At 35.2% G+C, this 20731-nt stretch overlaps 1 protein-coding gene across 1 annotated transcript; it reads left to right on the top strand.

Moving 5' to 3' along the window:
* Positions 1–13293: 13293 nt before the first annotated feature.
* On the top strand, positions 13294–15300 carry LOC110704149. The gene is made up of 5 exons (XM_021881934.1): positions 13294–13716; positions 13810–13891; positions 13963–14180; positions 14241–14598; positions 14690–15300. Exons 1-5 carry the CDS (start codon positions 13294–13296, stop codon positions 15298–15300), a joined length of 1692 nt encoding a protein of 563 aa, XP_021737626.1.
* The last annotated feature ends 5431 nt before the right edge of the window (positions 15301–20731 follow it).

Below are 20731 nucleotides of genomic sequence, written 5' to 3'. Positions count from 1 at the left end.
CGCCCAGCTCTTGGGAGTATCACCATGAATGTAACAGCAGGAGTCATAGAACATGCTACTACTTTTCAAATGATAGACATTAAAGCCTCTTTTAACCTATTGTTAGGACGCCCTTGGCTTCACGACCTAAAGGCCGTCCCTTCATCCCTTCATCAGCAATTGAAGGTTATAGTTGGAGGAATCCCTGTCACAATTGAGGCTTCACTAATGAGAATCAAGGCCATTGAGAATCCCATCATAAATGTGGAGCACGATAAAGAGACGAAGATTTGTGGGGCTTTAACGAAGGGATCTCCTTAATTGAGGAAGCTGAAAGGACCCCTCTTCACTACGACCTCAACTCTAATATGGCAGTGATGATATCCTAAAGAAACAGGGACACTTTCTAAGAATGACCCTTGGAAAGAAAAAATGGATAGCAAAACAAATGGGACTACCTGGCCTCCCTAGATTGTACACTTTTGGACTTGGTTTTGAACTGACTCTGGAAGGTCTTAAGCGAGCCCAGGAAACAGAAAATGCGCGTAGAAACACTCGTACCCAAAAGAAAGCAATCCCAATGGATCATTATCCTCTTACTCTAAATGGGCAATTCATAAAAGAGGGAGAGGGTTATCCATGCTATGAATTTCCTGAACCCTTTGTGAAGAATGGGATAAGACAACCTAGGTTCGTAATATTTTTGGATTGTAACTTTCTAGATGATGTCCCAACTCCCATTAATAAGGAGAAAGCATTCCCATGCTTCGACTTTAATGTAATGGGACTCCTCTTTGGGTATGAAAAGAATGAGCCAACGAATATCGAAAACAACTCTTTGCTCATTCAAACGGTATTATAGAGTGATAACTTTGATCCTTCCAAACTTATCACTTCGGCAGAGGGTCAAGTAAAAGGATGGGAAAAGGCTGTGAAGGTGACTACTCCAAGTGGAAGAAAGATCTCCATAACAACCGGACAAGGACCAATGTTCGTAAAATCGTCAGAGTCCGAGTCAGAGTCTTCCCCTATCGAGTCTTCTAAGTCTTTAGTCGTAGAACCCTCTCCTAATTCTTCTTCTTAAACGTCTCCATCTAGAATAGTTAGCAATCAAGTCCCAACGGACATCACTTTATTTTATGTAATGGTTTTTAAATTCAATAACATGTCTTCTTTTGCTTACTCCTTGTGCCATTCTTTAACTCAAGATGATGAGCATTGCTTAACTAACAAAGAAAGTGACAAAGAAATAGTTAAAGCAATGGAAACACTTGAAAGTAAAATACCAGTAATTAAGGATTGACAAGAGGAAAAACTAGGTTGTCGTCTAATTCTCCCTTTATCAAACTAAATTTATAAACACTTAACAAACCTTATACAAGTATGCGGTAAGTTAAGGGTCGATCTCAAAGGAATGAATAGGAACTATGCTATAGTCTATTGTCAAACTAAATCGAAGAATATCAATGGTTGAGGTTGGTAACTAGAATAACAAGAAGATAGACAAATCAAAGAATTCAATCAATATGTTGTACACTAGGGATATGGGTTCCACATGCAAGCTCAACGATTATGCTAATTGATAGATCACTCAATTGATTCAAACATTGCAAGGGACAAACAATAGTTGCAATCAAAGCAATTCAAAGGTTATCTCCTATAAACCTAGCTAGGGTTCACTATGAATGGCTAACAAGGAGAATCACAATCAAATTCAATCAATTAAAGCAGTTCTCAAATGAAGGGTTCATGTCATTGAAATTTGCAATGTAATCTAGATTAATCTTATAGGTTGTTCACTCCTAGTCTAATTAATAACATGCACAACTATTTCAACCAAATTAATTGCAACAATTCAATCAATCAATGATCATCAACTAGCCAAAATCATTAATCAAGCATGCTTCTCCTTCTCCCTAGCAACTAATCTACTCACTAATCATGGTGAAATTGAAAGACAAAACAAATTCAATCACAAACATATTCATTTCAAGCTAAATTAAAAGGAAAATCAATCAATCAACAAATACTCAAAACTAAATAAAAATCCAAACCAAACATTCAAGCATTAAAGAAAATTGCAATTGAAGTAAATTCAAAGGAAAGAAATCTCACAAACATTCATTGATATAAAGAAGAAATCCAAACTTGATTGAAGAAGCAATATTGTAATACAAATCAAATCCAAGAATTACAATCTCTACTTTCTCTCTAACTTCTCTCTTGTTTCTCTGTATAAAAACTAAGCAAATGAAATATTATCTAAAATTTTTCCTTCAACAGGATTTACAAGAGTATAAAAAAAAACGAGTAAATCTCGAGAAAAATCCCTTATAGACAAAGAAGAAAAACTGATCGGCCGCGCCCTCTCCAACTATATCCCGTGGGCGCAAAGAAATGGGTAATGGAACCCATAACTAACTTTGCGGGCAATCTGGGCAAGTCCCACGCCCGCGGGTACTGTAACCTGCGCCCGCGGCTAAGGGCGCGATAGATGCCCTGTTCCAAGAGTAAACAAGGGGGTCGCGGTCTCTCCAACTGGAGCGGTCTCTTCGAATTCTCCGCGCCCGCGGCTAGACCACGGCTAGGGCGCGAAGAGTTCTTGCCAAAAATCATCAACTTGATGCACTTTATCCGCGCCCGCGACCCTCAGGACCCGCGCCCACGGCAATTAATAGATGCAGAGCGCCCTCTCCGTGCTCTCTCTAAGCCCTCTCAAAGAGGCTTGAATCTCCTTTGCTTAGCCCTTTTTCTGTTCTTGATTCCTTTGCAAAGCCAACTCCTTAAGCACCTACAAAAGTAATCAAAGAGAGAAAATAGAAGAGACAAAGAGCAATATAAAAGGGAAACACGAAGAAAAACACATAAAGGAAATTTAAACACGAAGAAAGAAGAAATAGAGAAACTAAAAGAGAAAAGACCAAAATGATAAAAGAAAACCATGAAAAATAAGGTTAAAACATCCTTAAAGACTACCCTATGAGTGCCATAAATGATACTCATCAAGTATACTGAAACGATTGACATCTCAAAAGATCCAACCATTAAAAGAGAAGTTAAAATCTGACCAACACTTAATAAAGATAAAAGAAGCGATTTTATTAATCTATTAAAAGAATTTATCGATGTATTCGCTTGGTCATATGAAGATATGCCAGTCATTAATAGAGAAATAGCCCAACACACAATTCCACTAATTCGAGGATTGAAACTTGTTAATCCAAAGTTACGTAAAATGAAACCCGGTGTAGCCCTTAAAATAAAAGAAGAAGTACAAAAACAAATAACAATAGGTTTTACCAGGGTATACAAATACCCTGAATAGGTTGCAAATGTAGTCCTAGTTCCAAAGAAATTGGGAAGGGTACGATTATGTGTCGACTATCGAGATCTAAATAAAGCAAGTCAAAAGGACGACTTCCATTTATCACACATCGATATCCTAGTAGATAATACAACAAACCATGCACTTCTCTCATTTATAGATGGATACGCAGAATATAATCAGATTCTCATGGCAGAAGAAGACATGGAGAAGACAACGTTCATAACACCTTGGAGCATTTACTGTTACACCGTGATGCCATTCGGGATAAAAAACGCGGGTCCACTTACTAACGAGCAACAACTACTTTATTCCATGACATGATGCACAAAGAATTTGAAGTTTATGTAGGTGACATGATTGTGAAATCAAAGGATCGACCAGGGAACTTGGTAGCTCTAAGAAAATTCTTTAAAAGGTTAAGAAAATACAATATGAGGTTGAACCCATTCAAGTGTGCTTTTGAAGTCACTTCAGGAAAACTTGTTGGATACGTCATTAGCTCTAGAGGAATAGAGATAGAGCCAACCAAGATCAAAGCAATCATGTGATGAGTGTCATTTATGGCACTCATTTGGTTCTTTTAAGGGTGAATTTCATGTTATTCTATAGCTCCTTTACTTAGCTTTTTCTTAATTATACTCTTTATTTATTTTAGTTTGCATTTTCTTAGTTGGATTTCTTTCTTCACACATTTCTTGGTTTATTTCGTTATTTTCACTTTTATTTGCTTGTTTTCCTTTAATTTTCAGGTTAAGGTCGTCATCCAAGTTTCCCGAGACCTCTTCCCAAATTTGGAATTGATTAGGATGTCTAATTTTCTCCATTTGAAGCTCAAGCATGGAGAAATGCAAGTTCCTAAAGTCCTTAAGATGTGCATTCAAGCCATGGGGGCATGATTTCTCATGTTGAACCCACAAACATGGAGTATATAAACTACAAGGTCCTGTGTTTATCAAGAGCATTAAGTGGAACGCACGAGGAACATCGACATGATAAGGAAGAGGGATGCCCTGTTCCCAGGCGCGGGCGCTCGGCCTGGTGGCGCGGGTGCGCCTGTCTAGGTCTCTGTTCCATGCCCAGATTTGCGCGGCCGCACTCTCCCTCATAGTTGGCCGTACCTATACGGGTTTATTTGGGGACGATATAACCAACTTCTCTTAGTTAGTTTTACTATATATAGATTTTCATTCTATTTTTAGAGGGAGGAATATTATTCAGAAAATAGAATAGAATTAGAATTAGAATTTTAGAGAGAGAAACTTTAGAATGTAGAGAGAGAAGTTCGTTCATGATTGATGATTGATGATTGATGATTGGTAATTCTATCACTTTCTCCATTGAATTAAAGCAAGTTTGTAAGGATTTCTTTTACTTTAATGCAATCTTTAGCTTATCATTTCAATTGTTTTGTTGATTGTTCAAGTTTGAATTGAATTTGTGATTGAATCAGTTTTATTGATATAATGATGATGAAATTGTTGATTAGCTTAGTTTTGATCTTGATTTCAATGGATTTTGAGTAGTTCTCTTGCTAGGGGAATGGTGAATCATATATGAGTAATGGATTGATGCTAATTGGGGGAAATTTATGGAGTTTATTTTGTGATTAAATTGGTTGATTGATTCAGTGCATGTATGTGATTAATTGAAGAGTAGCTAACTTTGATTGTTACACTAGAATGCATTGTAAGCTCGCATTGATACAGAAAATTGATTTGTGGCTTGCTTTTGTCGATTGAGTAGGCTTGCAAGGTTCCTAGTTAGAGTCTCTCTATAACACCCCCAAATCTCCCTCTATGGAAATACTAGTATAATACGTATAATTATACCGTAGAGATAGACTTGGGCGTATTACCGCCGCGTGATTACGCAAGGCTACTCAAAATACTTAACTCAACAGCAAAACTTGCAGCGGAAACTCAACTTTCTTTTATTAATACTTAGAAAAATTGTAACATTGTTATGAATTGCTCAAAATTAAAGACAAGACCAACATTCCTAAACTAGGTGAAGCAAATCCCGGGACTCCCATATGCTCATTCATGACTCCACCTGAAAATAGTCAACACTGCTTACCATTACGATAAACAGGGCGAACCAAAACAAATAGGAAATATGGATTAGCATAATATGCAACGTACGATAAGTGCAAGATAATGTAAACTCAATTTATTTGCAAACATTCTTTTAAAACCAATTCCAATAATTAATACAATAAATTCAAAACTCATTATTCTAAAATCGATTCCAATGATTCATATTCAAAATAATAGTTAATAAAACAAATTCCTTTATTAAGAACCAATTCCTTTTAATCCAATTCCTCACCCAAGTGTGCACACCCCCCAAGCTAGTCTCCTTATATTACAAGGCTATTCTTGAGGAAAGACCCGGTCATGCAAAGTCTAAGGCCTTATCAATAAACCACATCCGCATAGTGAGATTACTAACATGCTTATAAAGCATTGATAATAATAATAATAATAATAATAATAATAATAATAATAATAATAATAATAATAATAATAATAATAATAATAATAATAATAATAATAATAATAATAATAATTCAATGGTTCAATAAATCCTTTTAATATCCAATAGTTCCAATATAATTCAAAATCCTTTTTAATTAATTCCACATGCTTTTAAAATCAAACCTTGTAAATAAATACTTGAGAATAAAATCTCATATTAATAACTTTTCAAAATCAACGACTCTTCCTTGAAAAACCTTTAAAACCTTTTAAAATCAATTCCATTATTTAAACAGGATAATTAATCCAAATCATTCAAAATGTGATTTAAAAAGAAATCATTCAAAATACATTTATTAAATTCAATACCTTCAAACATAATTTATTTCAAAATCATAATTCAAATCAATTTAAGTCAATCACCAATCAAATCGTATAAAACATATTATTCAAACCAATCACTTTCAAATGTATCTAGCCACCTAAATGTACCTTGATCCTTTCTAGAAAAACCACACAAAAAGAACTTCAAGAACCTTGATCGAACACACCCTACAAATAAATATAACCTTAATCAATATAAGGTTAAAAAATAATTTAAAACCCCCAACTATATGTACATGAACCTTTTAAACTAATTTCTCATAAACATCATTAAAAATTTTATTTTATATAATTAAAAATAATCATAATATTTATTTATAAATCCCCCATAATAATAATAATAATTATTAAGAGAAGTGAATAAGAAAAGATATGAAACCAAGGAAAAGAAAAGAATTGGATTTGCGTTGGAAAGAATAGGTAGAACTTGCAGAGGCTATAACTCCTTTGATATAACTCCGAACTGGGTGAATTTTGATCCTAACCTCAAGGACTTTTCGAGAGAAAAAATCTTCTATGAAACGTCAATACCCCAACAACTGACCAGAAGTGCTCAAAAATTGGCTTCAAAGATAAATGGGGTGATTTGTGTAAAAAGAGGAGAAGAAAAGAAGAAGAATGTGAGAGGTATGAAGGGGTATTTATAGGCTAGCTCATGCATGAATTATGGCAAGAGAATGTGGGAAGAATTGTAGCAAGTAGGGTTTATGAGATTACTTGGAGAAGTGAGTAAAAGAATTAAGGAAAGTTTTGATATTGAAGAGATTGTGTATAATTGAATATGGAAGGTATGTATGTCATGACAAATATTAAGGAAATTGGAATTATTTGGGGAATAATTAAGAAGAATGAATGCCAAGAAAATATAATGATTGGATATTAAAAAGATGGAGAATTAAAATTAAGGAAAATAGGAGATTTTAGAAGATAATTAAAAATATAATTTTACCAAATAAATTCCCCCAAAATAATTCATCAGGGCCGAAAATATTGAGCTTACCGTAGCTCAAATTTTCGGATTCCATTAGATATATTTAGGAAGATTTTTCTCGGTTTTTAAGTAATAAAATAATTGTATAAATAATATAGAATAAATAATTAATTAATTAAATACCAAGTATTTACCAATAAATAACCAAGAAAAATCAGATTTTCCCTGCATGGAAAATCCGAAAATCCTATCTAATTATTGGAAAATTTCGGCCATAATAAAATAATTAATAAAATATTATTTTCCTTTAAATAAAATATCCGAAATATGTAAAATAATCCGATTTTTAAAATAGGATAAATGGATAATAAATCTTATCTAAAATAATAATTAGTTTTCAAAATGATTTTGGCGCCAAAATTCAAATATTATTTTGGCTTCAAATAATAAATTTACTAAAATACCCTTTTTATAAAATACTTCTTAATTAATTAATTAGAATATAAGTATGAAAATGCGGGGTATTACAGTTTACCCCCCTTAAAATAAGTTTCAACCCGAAACTTAGCCAAAAGAAACGAAAATCATTTTGAAATTATTAATTCATGCACAATCCCAACTTGACTCAAGACTCCCCCCAAACTCAAGTAAAACTCGAAATCACTCAAAAATGACTCAAAAAGTAGATGCGCGAAACTCTATCGCCCTCTACCCCCCTTAAAAAGAGTTACGCCCCCGTAACTCGACCAACACATTTGCTCACTAAATAAATCAACTATATTAGCAATTTATCAACAATCATCAAGCAAAGTAAGGAAAACCAGAAAGTTTCAAACATCCAAAGAGCTTAGGTTTTAAAATGATTTGAATACGAATAAAAGTAGTGAGTAAAATCGAAAAATATTATTATAAATCATTCGAAAAATAATTTAAAATACTTACATTAAGAGAAATCATTGAAAACACTGTAATAGTCTCATATATATTTAATTACAAGGTATGAACTGAAATCAAAATACTTAATAAAAGATTTTTAAAAATCTATGAAAGTTTTCAATCTAATCAACTATCTAAAAACAAAGAACACAAAACTTTATTTTGAAAACTGTGTATTTGAAAATTCATTTTGCATACTTGTAATAAAATACTTGTTTCAATAAAAGTCTTACTTTTTCATAAAGAAACTCAATAATCTCATCTTCAACTTCATAGCAAACACTGTCATGGATACTAAACATAAAAGGAACACATTTTATCTTGACCCTCTTATCGCTTGTATATTAGTAACTTGTCTCAAGGTATCGTCCAACAGTATTAACAATTCCCCAATACATTCATAAATCCTAGTAATCATTAACTCTTGGTTATTTCATAATAATTCATTTTAAACATTCAAAAACTCGATCATCTTTCTCATAACTTCAAATTCCTCAATCTGGTTGTTATAGTCCATAACTCATCTTTAAGGAAACTCATTAATATCTCAATGAAAATCATTTATTATTCCATCACTGATAACTTCTCTATATCAATTAACTTTGTCGGCAATCCCTTAGAATAAAATCCTTTGAGTAACCATCCAAACAATACTACCTTTAACTAACTTCAATAAATCCCTTCACAAGATATTATTTCTTCAAAATAAACTTCAATTTAAAACAAAACCAATATGTCAAATACATCCTTTCACTTGAATTTACTCAAAATCCTCTAACTTTTGTATTAAGTTTCTTCAAAGATTCAACCATCATCCATAATAACCACAATACTCATCCTCACACCATGTGGATATTTTCCACCATTAGATACAAACTATCATAAATTAATATCCAATTCATATCTCCCAAAAATACATACCTTACTCCAACACTTATATAGATCTAGTTCAACTACTCATCATTACCATAGATAATATCTCCTTGCACAACATAAATCATATTCCAAAAATTAGTAAAAACTTGATAGCACAAATCCTCCAAATATTCATGATAACAAACTAAAATAACTCCTCATTTATTCCATAATAATCATAAAATCCTTTAATCTCAAAAATAGTAACTCAACCATATTGACCACATGTAACACTCGTATGATCCAAGTACTTGCATTGCAACATATCCAAATTATACATCTCATAAAGGGTTAAGGACAGAGTGACAATTCCAGTTATGAACTCACTAACTGTGACTCCATTATCTTTCAAGTAATGCAAGTTAAAGTAATACTGTCTTATTTCATCAATCCTTTCCATCTGTTTCACACACACATGCAAAACAATTAATTAAATGTCAAATCACACAAACAATTCAATTCAAAATCCATTTGCAATAAGCAATTCATAACTCAATCAACTAAGCATAACTTAAGATTACCCAACCATGGGTAATAACTCAAAAATTTCGGACCTCTTGATAATTCCCTAAGGTGTTTTAACACCAACTTTAATGCACACATAATCGCATACTCAAGTTTTAAATATTTTCAATTCTTTTAATTTTTGAAAATAATAAATATGTACTTGAATCATGATTATAGAACGGTCGAACCTGCATCTCCCAGGAAAGTTACCTACGACGTTGAGGCGAGCCTTACCTAGACAGAGATTCGTACCCATTATAGGCCTCCGTAGAGAAATCAACCATACTTTTCTCATTCATCTTTCCAAAAATAGGAAAATAGTTTTATATAAAAATAAAGATTTTGACTCTCACACAAATGCGAAACTCTATCTATCCTATACGCCCTTCTTAAATCTACCCACAATTTTTATAATTACTCCAATTTAATATTTTTAGGAAAACTGATACCACTTTGTAACATCCCCAAATCTCCCTCTACGGAAATACTAGTATAATACGTATAATTATACCGTAGAGATAGACTTGGGAGTATTACCGCCACGTGATTACGCAAGGCTACTCAAAATACTTAACTCAACAGCAAAACTTGCAGCGGAAACTCAACTTTCTTTTATTAATACTTAAAAATAGTAACATTTTTATGAATTGCTCAAAAATAAAGACAAGACAAACATTCCTAAACTAGGTGAAGCAAATCCCGAGACTCCCATATACTCATTCTTGACTCCACCTGAAAATAGTCAACACTGCTTACCATTACGGTAAACAAGGCGAACAAAAACAAAAAGGAAATACGGATTAGCAAAATATGCTAAGTACGATAAGTGCAAGATAATGTAAACTCAATTTATTTGCAAACATTCTTACAAAACCAATTCCAATAATTAATACAATAAATTCAAAACTCATTATTCCAAAACCGATTCCAATGATTCATATTCAAAATAATAGTTAATAAAACCAATTTCTTTATTAAGAACCAATTCCTTTTAATCCAATTCCTCACCCAAGTGTGCACACCCCCCAAGCAAGTCTCCTAATGTTACAAGACTATTCTTGAGGAAAGACCTGGTCATACAAAGTCCAAGGCCTTATCAATAAACGAAATCCGCATAGTGGGATTACTAACATGCTTATAAAGCATTAATAATAATAAAAATAATAATAATAAAAATAATAATAATAATAATAATAATAATAATGATAATAATAATAATAATAATAATAATAATGATAATAATAATAATAATAATAATAATAATAATAATAATATTAATAATTCTATGGTTCAATAAATCCTTTTAATATCTAATAGTTCTAATATAATTCAAAATCCTTTTTAATTAATTCCATGATCGAGGGTTAGATAAGTCGTTAAACTACTACCGAAATCAAATTAATCATTTATAATACATAAACTTACACCAACCTATTTAGTGGCAAGTAAAGGGTCGAACCACTAAGGAAGCTCACTAATTCAACATCAATATCAGTAAAAAGGGGATCGTTTTTGTTGGTTTTTGAATAAAGAGCACTAAAACTACAAATAAGCAAAGAAGATGATGATTAAAATCCAGATAGAACGACGCTAGGGATACAGGGGTGTCAAATATGATTAGAAAGAGGGTAATAATAATGATTATCATGAAGAACATGCCAAATAACACAAGATTCTACCTAAACAATTCATTCTTATGCAATAGTCTAGGCAAATCAATGAAAAAGGTCTATACTAATAAGGATCATTCTCATGCATCCATAAAACTCCAATGTTGGGTATTTATACTAACTAAGGAAAATAGAAAATAAATAAATAAAGAAAAATAAAGAAAGGTGAAACAAAGAAAAAGGGAAAATAAAATGAAAATAAGAAAAAGAAAGTGAAAAGAAAAAGAAAAAAAGAAAATAAAAAGCAAAATAAAGCAAAATCCTCCCAGAAAAGTCAGACCCCCAATTCTTCTCCTTTCAAATCTCAACTGCTATTTGTCGCTCCCAATTTACCAGGTAACGCTCCCTTTTTGACTTGAATGGACCATTATGCCCTTTATGCAATTTGTGTTATAAAAAGGACCTTGTTCCCCATTTGGACACCATACATGAAACGGTCCCCTCACTTCACGACATTGCTGTCCCGAGCCTCCCAAAATCGGTCCACACGGCCTTGCAACCAAATCGGTCCCCACGACCACCTAAATGTTCTATTTTTAAAAATCGTGAAATTTTCCGACGGGTCTTGGGTCATGGACGGCGAGTGGAACATACGTACGCTGGAGAATGCGTCGGATCATTCTGTAAGTTTTTTTATTTTTTTTATTTTCGGTAATTAGGACATCCGCCTAAAATTTCCGGATGTCCTAGGTACATCCGCCTAAAATTTCCGGATGTACCATGGAACATCCGGAAATTTCAAGCGGAAGATGGGATCCGCCTAAAAAATCCGGATGTTCCATGGTACATCCGGAAATTTTAGGCGGATGTACCAAGGGACATCCGGAAATTTTAGGCGGATGTCCCTATTCATATTTTTTTTAAAATGTTAAGTACGTTTATTTAATTTTTTTTATGTTTATTAAGTTTTTTTTTTGATGTAATTTTTTTTTCGTGGTCTTGTGATTATTGTTGTGATTTAGTATTTGATAATTAATGTAATTTTGTTGTATTAATATGTTAATTAGTAATATGTTTATTTTTTGTTTTATTATTATTATTATTATTATTATTTTTATTTATATTATTATTATTATTACTGAAAATATTATTATTATTATTATTATTATTATTATTATTATCGTAGTTGTTGTTGTTGTTGTTGTTGTTGTTGTTGTTGTTGTTGTTGTTGATATTATTGTTGTTGTTATTGTAGTTGATATTATTATTGTTGTTGTTGCTGTTATTTTTATTGTTGTTGTTGTTGATATTGTTATTATTAATTAGTAGAAATTATTTTATTATTATTATTATTATTATTTATTAAGTAATGTTATGGTCTTATAAATTGTTTTGTAGTTGTTATTATAATTTTTTATTATCATTAATATTGTTATTGTTTTGTATTTGTTGTTATTGTTATTAGTATTGTTATTATTATTATTATTATTATTATTATTATTATTATTATTATTATTATTATTTTGACATAAAGCATGTTTTGTTTAATTTGTATAGGATATGGAATCCGAGGAAGGCGGTGACGGTGTGAATTATAGTGGGAATTTTGTCACCGATACGTTTTTTCCTACCTTTGACGATGCAGTTACATGGGCTGATGGTGTTTCCATAAAATTGGGATTTATATTGGTGAAATCGTCTTATAACAAAACCAGAGATGGTCGGCCGTATCGGTATTTGCGATGTGATCGGTCACGAAGGAGCAAGCCGAGAGATTTGGAGAACGCGGTACGGAAGGACACCAAAACCAAAGCTAATGGTTGTCCATTCTACATCAAGATATATTATGATGTGAGCACCGAAAGTTGGAAGATCATTGCGAAAAATGATCACACCGGGACACATAACCACCCAATGATTGTGTACCCAGAGGGTCACCGTAAAGTGAGAGGATTGAGTCCGGGTGCAAAACAGGTTGTGCGGGACATGACAAAGTCCAAGGTTGCTCCCCGTAACATCATGTCCACTATTGCCGAGTAATTTCCTGATGATCATCTAAACATCCGACACATTTACAATTGCCGAAATGACTTCAGGATGGAGATGTCCGAAGGAAGAGGAGTTGTTCAGCAATTTCTTCATCTGGCGAGAGAGAGTAAATACATTTACTGGGTCACGAACGATGATCACAACGTTTTGCAACATGCATTTATGGTGCACCCGATCATGGTCAACATACTCCGCACATACCCACATGTCATAGGTATGGATTCTACTTACAAGACCAATCGATATAACATGCCTTTCTTTGAGGTAGTATGCGTGACACCGACAAACCAGAAATTTCTAGTTGGATATGTTTTCATGCGGTGGGTGTTGCAGAGATTAAGGGAGTTGATTGGGTTTGATATAGAGCCATCTGTATTTATTTCAGACCGTGATCTTGGGCTTTGTGCGGCTTTGAGAGAAGTCTTTCCATGGACGTCGCATTTACTCTGTCTATGGCACATCAACAGAGATGTGGAGGCTAAGGTGACGAAGATGTTTGGAAACAAGATGGTTGGTGTCAGTTTTAGAGCTGGGAGATGGTTCAAAATCGTGAATGCAACAACACAGGCGGAGTATGATCGTGCTCTAACTGCCATGCAAGTGAGGTGGGGAAAATATCCGAAAGTGATTCAGTATGTTCAGAGAACATGGCTTTGTCATTAGGAGAAATTTGTGAAATTTTGGACGAACCAGATTCTTCATTTTGGTAACACCACCAACTGCAGAGTTGAGAGCCAACATTCAGTAGTGAAAACTTGGTTTGAATCATCCACAGGTTAGTTGTATGATTTTATTAGTTGTTCTCGTTGTTACGTAATTGTAATTGTATTTGAATTTACTAATTAGAATCATTAGCAGGTGCTTTCGATACCGTATGGGCCCGAGTCCATTGTCATATCGGTAATCGCATCATACAAATTCGTAATGAGTTGGAGGCATCAAGGTCTAAAATTAGTCAGATGTACAGACAGTTGCCACTGTCACGTATAAATGGCAAAGTGTCTCAACATTGCTTAAAAGTTCTGGATAAGGAGACGAAAAGGATGCGGGATTTGAGTTACCAGGTCCATGAATGGTGCGGATGTGCTATGCGTGTGACCCATGGTCTTCCATGTGCTTGCTAGATACATGATTCGATAGTTTCACAGACAAGATTGTATAGTAGCCAAATTCATTCTTTCTGGAAGATATTGGTTATTGGTGATGGTGTTAACATTCCTGATGTGGTAAATGATTCGACCGAGGAGGCTGCACATTTTCGGTCCCTAATCGACGAAGTCATGGAAAGTGACCCAGCCGTACGCCGAAATGTAACGCGAATCATTGAAGAGGAGCTACATCCAGATCATTCACACCTTGAAGAACCACATATCAACCTTAACACTCGTGGTCGACTGAAGAGAAATAACACTAGGCGTGATCGTAGCTATTTCGAGCATGTGAACCGTCAACACACTCAACGTGGTGGTGACCTAGAACCAGGTAATACCAAAATTCTATATTTAATATAAAAATATGTAAACTTAATACTTGTAGCTTTACTAATAATTTATCTTTTAATTTTGTGTTGTAGATCCAAGTGACATTAGTCAATGCAGGTATTTGAACTTGCTTCCAGCCCCAATGTTGCCGTACATTATGTTTTGGAAGGATGTCATCGGTGATGGGAACTGTGGCTTTCGTTGTGTCGCCGACTTCTTCTTTGGCGATCAAAATCAGTGGTTTGACGCTCGGGAAACAATAGCGAACGAGATCGCTGGTCATCCTGCTTTGTACGAACGGATTTACGGGCTTGGGCGACTTTGGATGAACGTGGAGCGTATTCGATGGGATGGTGGGGCTGTCGGGGAGCAGCATTGGATGGTTACAATTCAAGATTTATTTCCTATTACTACGTGGTTCAACGCAAGGGTGATTTGTCTCGGAGTAGGCCTAGTACCAACTTGCTACTACCCATGCATCACAGTCTTACCGCTTAGGGCACGCAACGGGGTTCGGTCACCGACTCGAGAGTTTGTGATTGCTACAGTTGGTGGATCACATTTTATCCATCTTGACCTTGTACCTAATTCACCACTCCCGCCGATCGCCGGTTGGTGGACGGAACACCACGAGGATAGTGTCAATGGATGGGAACAAGTTTATCAATTGAGAAGGGACATGTGGGATGCATTAGTTAGGTAGTTTGTAATGTACATTCACTAACTTTGAACATTTGTAAGAAAATTAGAATTATGAAATTAATTTTAAATGTATTTGCTTTTAATCTAACATGATACGCAACAAAACATCAAATATAAAATAAAATAAGTGTCCAGTTTATACATTACATTTAAAAAAAAATTAAAAATAAGTTCATAACATAATTCAAACCACTAACAGAACATCTAATCAACAAAATCTAAAGTCCCATTTTTGACCTCCAATCAAATACAAGCTACTTAGTCATTGTTCGAGTCTCACTCGACATTTCAAGATACTTAGCTAGTGCTCTTTGGTGAATCTCCATGAACCGACCCATCCACTGCAAATCAAACAATAAGATATTATAAACACAAAAAATCATAGATTTCATTGTTAATATAATAATAAGCATAAATACTTACGTAATCAGTGTTAGTCCGCTCAGGCAGGTTGCTTGTAACTCCTGCACCTGGAGATACCCGCGGGTGAGAAAACCTGTACATCCATTGCATGTAACCAGGCGCAACCGAAGGAGCTGCAGCACTAAGCCTGGGTAGGGCACCTAAAACAACACTCTGAGATACCCCAGGGACAAACCTGTTCCACATCACAGCTGTCATCTCAGTTGGTAAGTCTACCCGATACATCTTCAAGTTAGTCGGCCTCTTGGCCTTCTCTGGCCTGATGATCTCGTGGGGAATGCCTTGCACGAAACAGAGCTTGCGCACCACTCTATCAGGCATGTACGGCTCAATGATATTACGGTACTGGATGCAGCCAATGAATAAAGTGGGGGGCACTCGTAATGCAGGATCAGCTCCGTACGGTAGCCAGTTCACCTCACGGTCAGTAAGCGCATCAATCCTAGTACGAAAAGCTAACAGGCGCTCCAGGTTCTTGCTAGGACATCCCGCTCCAACATCCCAAGCAGACGCACGAGGCATTTGAAGGTCCCGGGTCAAGGTACCCTGCTGTGGCCGAAAGCACGGAAAGTACTCGTAAATCCACGCTTGTAGAAGCGTGAGACAACTAGCAATCGAATCAGCACCTTTCCGTGATGCCGTGCCCATTTGCCGATACAAGTAGGCCAGTGCAGCTGTTCCCCAAGCATACTCGTTAATAGGGACATCCGTGTGACATAGCTCATGGAGGAAGGAAGGATGCGTACGGTTACCACTCTTGTCTACAAACAGTGTACCTCCAAGTACTAACCACAAGTATGCATCAAGCTGCTCACTAAAATCCCGGTCAACCGCCAATGTCGACTCAAAAATCTTATCAGTCAACACCCCACTACCCTGCCAAATGGTCTTTGTGCCGCAAACCTGAGACAGATCATCTAGAGTCATATCCATGGTGACCGAGCACGCGTCCCGTAACACGTCCGTGCTAGGAGTAGTGGTCACCATATTGCCTGTAACCCGTAACCCAAGTATGTTGTACACGTCGTGCAGCAAGATCGTAATCTCCCCAAATAGCATGTGAAAGGTGTTCGTATCTGGCTGCCACCTCTCAACAAAAGCAGAAATCAACGGCCAATCAAGTCTCTTAAACATCAGGTCGGGCAAGTGAGACAACCAACTAGCATCAATCGCCGCAAGGTCCTCCACAGATTGACGACCTCGCCAAGTGAACAAGTCAGAACATAACTTTGTCCTACTCAAACAGCGCAAAACACTACGCTCCTGCTCCATCCAGATATATACCGTGCCACGTGACCGCCAAAATTAGGGATAACTGACCCATCCTCAGGCCCACCCGGCATCGGTTCTTGCACTAACCATGCCTCTGCAGAGCTGGAAGTAGGCTGACTCGATCCACTACCAACAAATCTCCTAGACTGACCCCTATATACCATATGGAAATCCTGAGGGTCCTGTTCTTCATCCCGATCACCAGCATGACTAGTCGAACATTCTTCTTCCTCGTCAGATATGGGTGCTCCACTTGCAAAGTACAAGGGCCGACTACTACCAGACTGTTGGTCTCTCGACCAACCACTAGTAGACCTGTATTGCTGCTGCTCGGGCTGAAGCGGTGAAGATCGAGATGTCGTGATATTGCATGTCGAGCACCAGAACCCTCGATCTACATAAAATAAAAAAATTATCCGATTTTAGTAATAATAATAATAATAACAATAATAATAATAATAATACTATTATAACAACAATAACAACAATAACCATAATAACAATAATAACAACAACAACAACAACAACAACAACAACAACAACAACAACAACAACAAATACAAATTAACAACAACAAATAAACTTAACAACAACAATAACTAACTAACTAACAACAACAACAACAACAACAACAACAACAACAACAACAACAAATACAAATTAACAACAACAACAATAACCATAATAACAATAATAATAACACTAATATCAACAACTATAATACTAATCATAATTAAAAATATTAATAATAGTACTACTAATAACAATAACAATAATATTATTATAACACCAACAACAACAACAACAACAAAAATTAAACAACAACAATAACCATAAAAACCCTAATATCAAATTAGTTTAATAATAATACTAATCATATTTTTAAAAATAATAACACTAATAACAATAATAATAATAATATCAACAATAATAATAACAATAATAATAATAATACTAACCATACACTTCAAAATAACAACAAAAATAACAAAATCCAAAAAAAAAACAAATTAACAACAACAACAATAACCTTAACATTAATAATAAAAACCTAATATCAACAAAATAATAAAAATTATCATATTTTTAAAAATAATTACATTACAAAATATACTAACCATAATAATAACAACAATAATAATATTAATATCAACAATAATAATAACAATAATCACCATAACACTTCTAAATAACAAAAAAAAAAAAAATCCGAAAAAAAAAAATTTTAATTAACAATTTTATTAACGGGCAAAAAAAAAAAAAAAAAAAAAAAGAACTTCCGCCCAAAAATTCCGGAAGTTCCATGGAGGATCCGCCTGGAATTTTCGGATCCTCCATGGAACATCCAGAATTTCTGGGCGGATGTCACTTCCGCCCAAAAATTCCGGATGTTCCATGGAGGATCCGGAATTTCCAGGCGGATCCTCCATGGAACTTTCGGAATTTTTGGGCGGAAGTTCCTGGGATCCGAAATTAAAAAAAAAAAATTACCTCTTCGCCACCATCGCCGCCGCCGCTGCCACCAGCGCCGCCGAAGCTCTTCCCTCCGAATCTCAGCCTTTAAAATTGAATCACCCATTTTTTTTTTGTGTTTATGATGATTTTTGTTTTTTTAAAAAATGAAGAAAAATTTTTGAATTTTTTTTTTAAATAGAGTGTTTTAGAGAGTTAGAGAGTAAGAGAGTTGGAGAGTAAGAGAGTTAGAGAGAGAAGTAAGAAAGTGAGAAATGTTGGTCGGGAAGGAAAAAACCGTATTTATATATTAGGGGTAAAATTGGAATTTCAAGACAAAAAGGGAGCGTTACCCGGTAAAATGGGAGCGACAAATAACAACACCCTTTAAAATTGAAGCTGCTCTAAACTCCATTGAAGTGCATCACCATCACCACCGTTCATCAACCATAGATAATAATAATCAAAGGTAATCATCAAGCATCATCTTCGACCTTTAATATCAACCTTCGATCATATTAATTATCATGTGAGAAGCTGGTGAAGTGGTTCGGTCGAACCATGGGTTGGTGTGGCCGAACTACGGGTGTGTTCGATCGGACCATGGGTGTGTTCGATCACACCTCTTCAATTTAGAAAACTTCATATGTTTCTGACTCTTTTGGCACTTCGACCAAACTCCTCAACGGTTTGCCCGAACCTTGAGAATTTGCTATTTGCTCTGATTTTGGGCGCTTTATTGAAAGGTTGCAATTGGTGAGATGTTGGCTGCTATGATGCGGTGATGATGGTGTGGACTGGTGGTTTGTCGCAGCGGTGAAGGGGGCAATTTTGTAAGAGCTGCAGTGGTCAATTTGGGATTGTGGTGGCAAATTGATTGCGGGCTGCTCTGGTGTTGCTTGTGATTTGGTGTTGCGGGGTGGCTGTGAGGAGTTATTTTTGGTGTCAAAGGGAGGTGGTCAGGTGGTTTGATGGTTAAGGGGTGAATGTGGTGACTGATGGTGGTTTCGGTGTTTGGCGAATTGCGGGCTGCAATTGTTAGCTACTAGGTGTGGTGGAGGTTTCTGTTGAATGCAGGTGAATTGGAGAAGGGGAGTAAGGAATTGAGTGGTTGTGGTTTGGTGGTGATTGATGGGAGGTGGAGATGCGGTTGGAGGTTGATTGTTGCGGTGGTGATTGGTGGTTGGAATTGCAGGTCAGATGTGAATTGGTGGGCTGATTTGGTTGTGGTGGCAGTAAGGGAGTTGGTTATAAGTGATTGGTGATTGGCAATTGACACAAACCCAAAACCGAACTCACTTGACTTGAAACCCGAACACCTACACACAAAATCGAGGAAAGGAATTGAGACAAATAAAATAAAATAAATGAAATAGAAATAAATAAAATAAAAAAGAAAATAAAAGAAATAAAACTAAACTAATAAAAATTAAACAAAAACTATACAAGCGAATTCGAATAAAGTAAAATAAAATAACAAAATAAACATGAAGCTAATTAAAACTATGAAAGTAACAAAGAAAAGGAACGAAATAAAACAAATCGAAAGAAAATAAAATACAAAAATAAACTAGAAACCAGTTAAAGAAAGAAATTAAACTAAAACATATCAAAATCACTAGAAACTTTATTAATGACAAAAATGAGAATAAAAGGGAAAATAAGATAAAACGAGCACGAAAATAATGACTCTAAAACTACTCCCTTAGAGTGACATAAAAGTTACTTATCAAATTCCCCAAGCTTAGCTCTTGCTCGTCCTCGAGCAAGACAAAGATAAAAGAGAAAGGGAGTGAGTTATTCAAGCAAAGAAAAGACACTAAAGGAGATAAGAATGTACACTAACTCACTTTCGTAGGAATTACGGTCAATTTTAGCAACTAAAGACAAGCCCTTTAAACCCCTAGATCGCCCTAGAGGACGAGTGTGCTCTCATGAGGGTTTCCTAAGATCTTAACCCACAACTCTAGACAAAAACCAAGGCGAAACAAAAAGAAAAAGAAAAGAAAACACAAAATGCAAACAAAATCATGACCAACATAACATGGCAAGGTTTAGGAAAAGCAATCAAGCTCAAAGGCGGAAAATACTTCATTTGGACTAAAAAAGAAGAGACATGCACCAAAGAATAATCACCTTTCTTAATTCAATGAGGGTAAACACGTTCTAAGATGCTTATGGTTGAAAGAGACAAACCTAAGCTAAGCATAGAGAACTAGTGAATTCATTCAACGCCCTAGTCCCATCCAAGATGGTCCACGTTCTCTCCACTAGCTTCAAATCAC

This window comes from Chenopodium quinoa, unplaced genomic scaffold (genome assembly GCF_001683475.1).
Source record: "Chenopodium quinoa cultivar QQ74 unplaced genomic scaffold, ASM168347v1, whole genome shotgun sequence".
Lineage (NCBI taxonomy): Eukaryota > Viridiplantae > Streptophyta > Magnoliopsida > Caryophyllales > Amaranthaceae > Chenopodium > Chenopodium quinoa.
The sequence above is the reverse complement of the archived record's forward strand: the minus strand, read 5'-3'. Positions and strand labels throughout refer to the sequence as shown.

What these genes read in the sequence shown, in the direction of transcription:
- LOC110704149 (XM_021881934.1), top strand. Translation starts at nt 13,294, where the DNA reads ATGGTCAACATACTCCGCACATACCCACATGTCATAGGTATGGATTCT. An exon ending in TTGGTTTGAATCATCCACAG is followed by an intron (nt 13,892 to 13,962) that starts GTTAGTTGTATG and finishes TTTACTAATTAG; the next exon opens with AATCATTAGCAGGTGCTTTC. An exon ending in TGGTGGTGACCTAGAACCAG is followed by an intron (nt 14,599 to 14,689) that starts GTAATACCAAAA and finishes TTTGTGTTGTAG; the next exon opens with ATCCAAGTGACATTAGTCAA.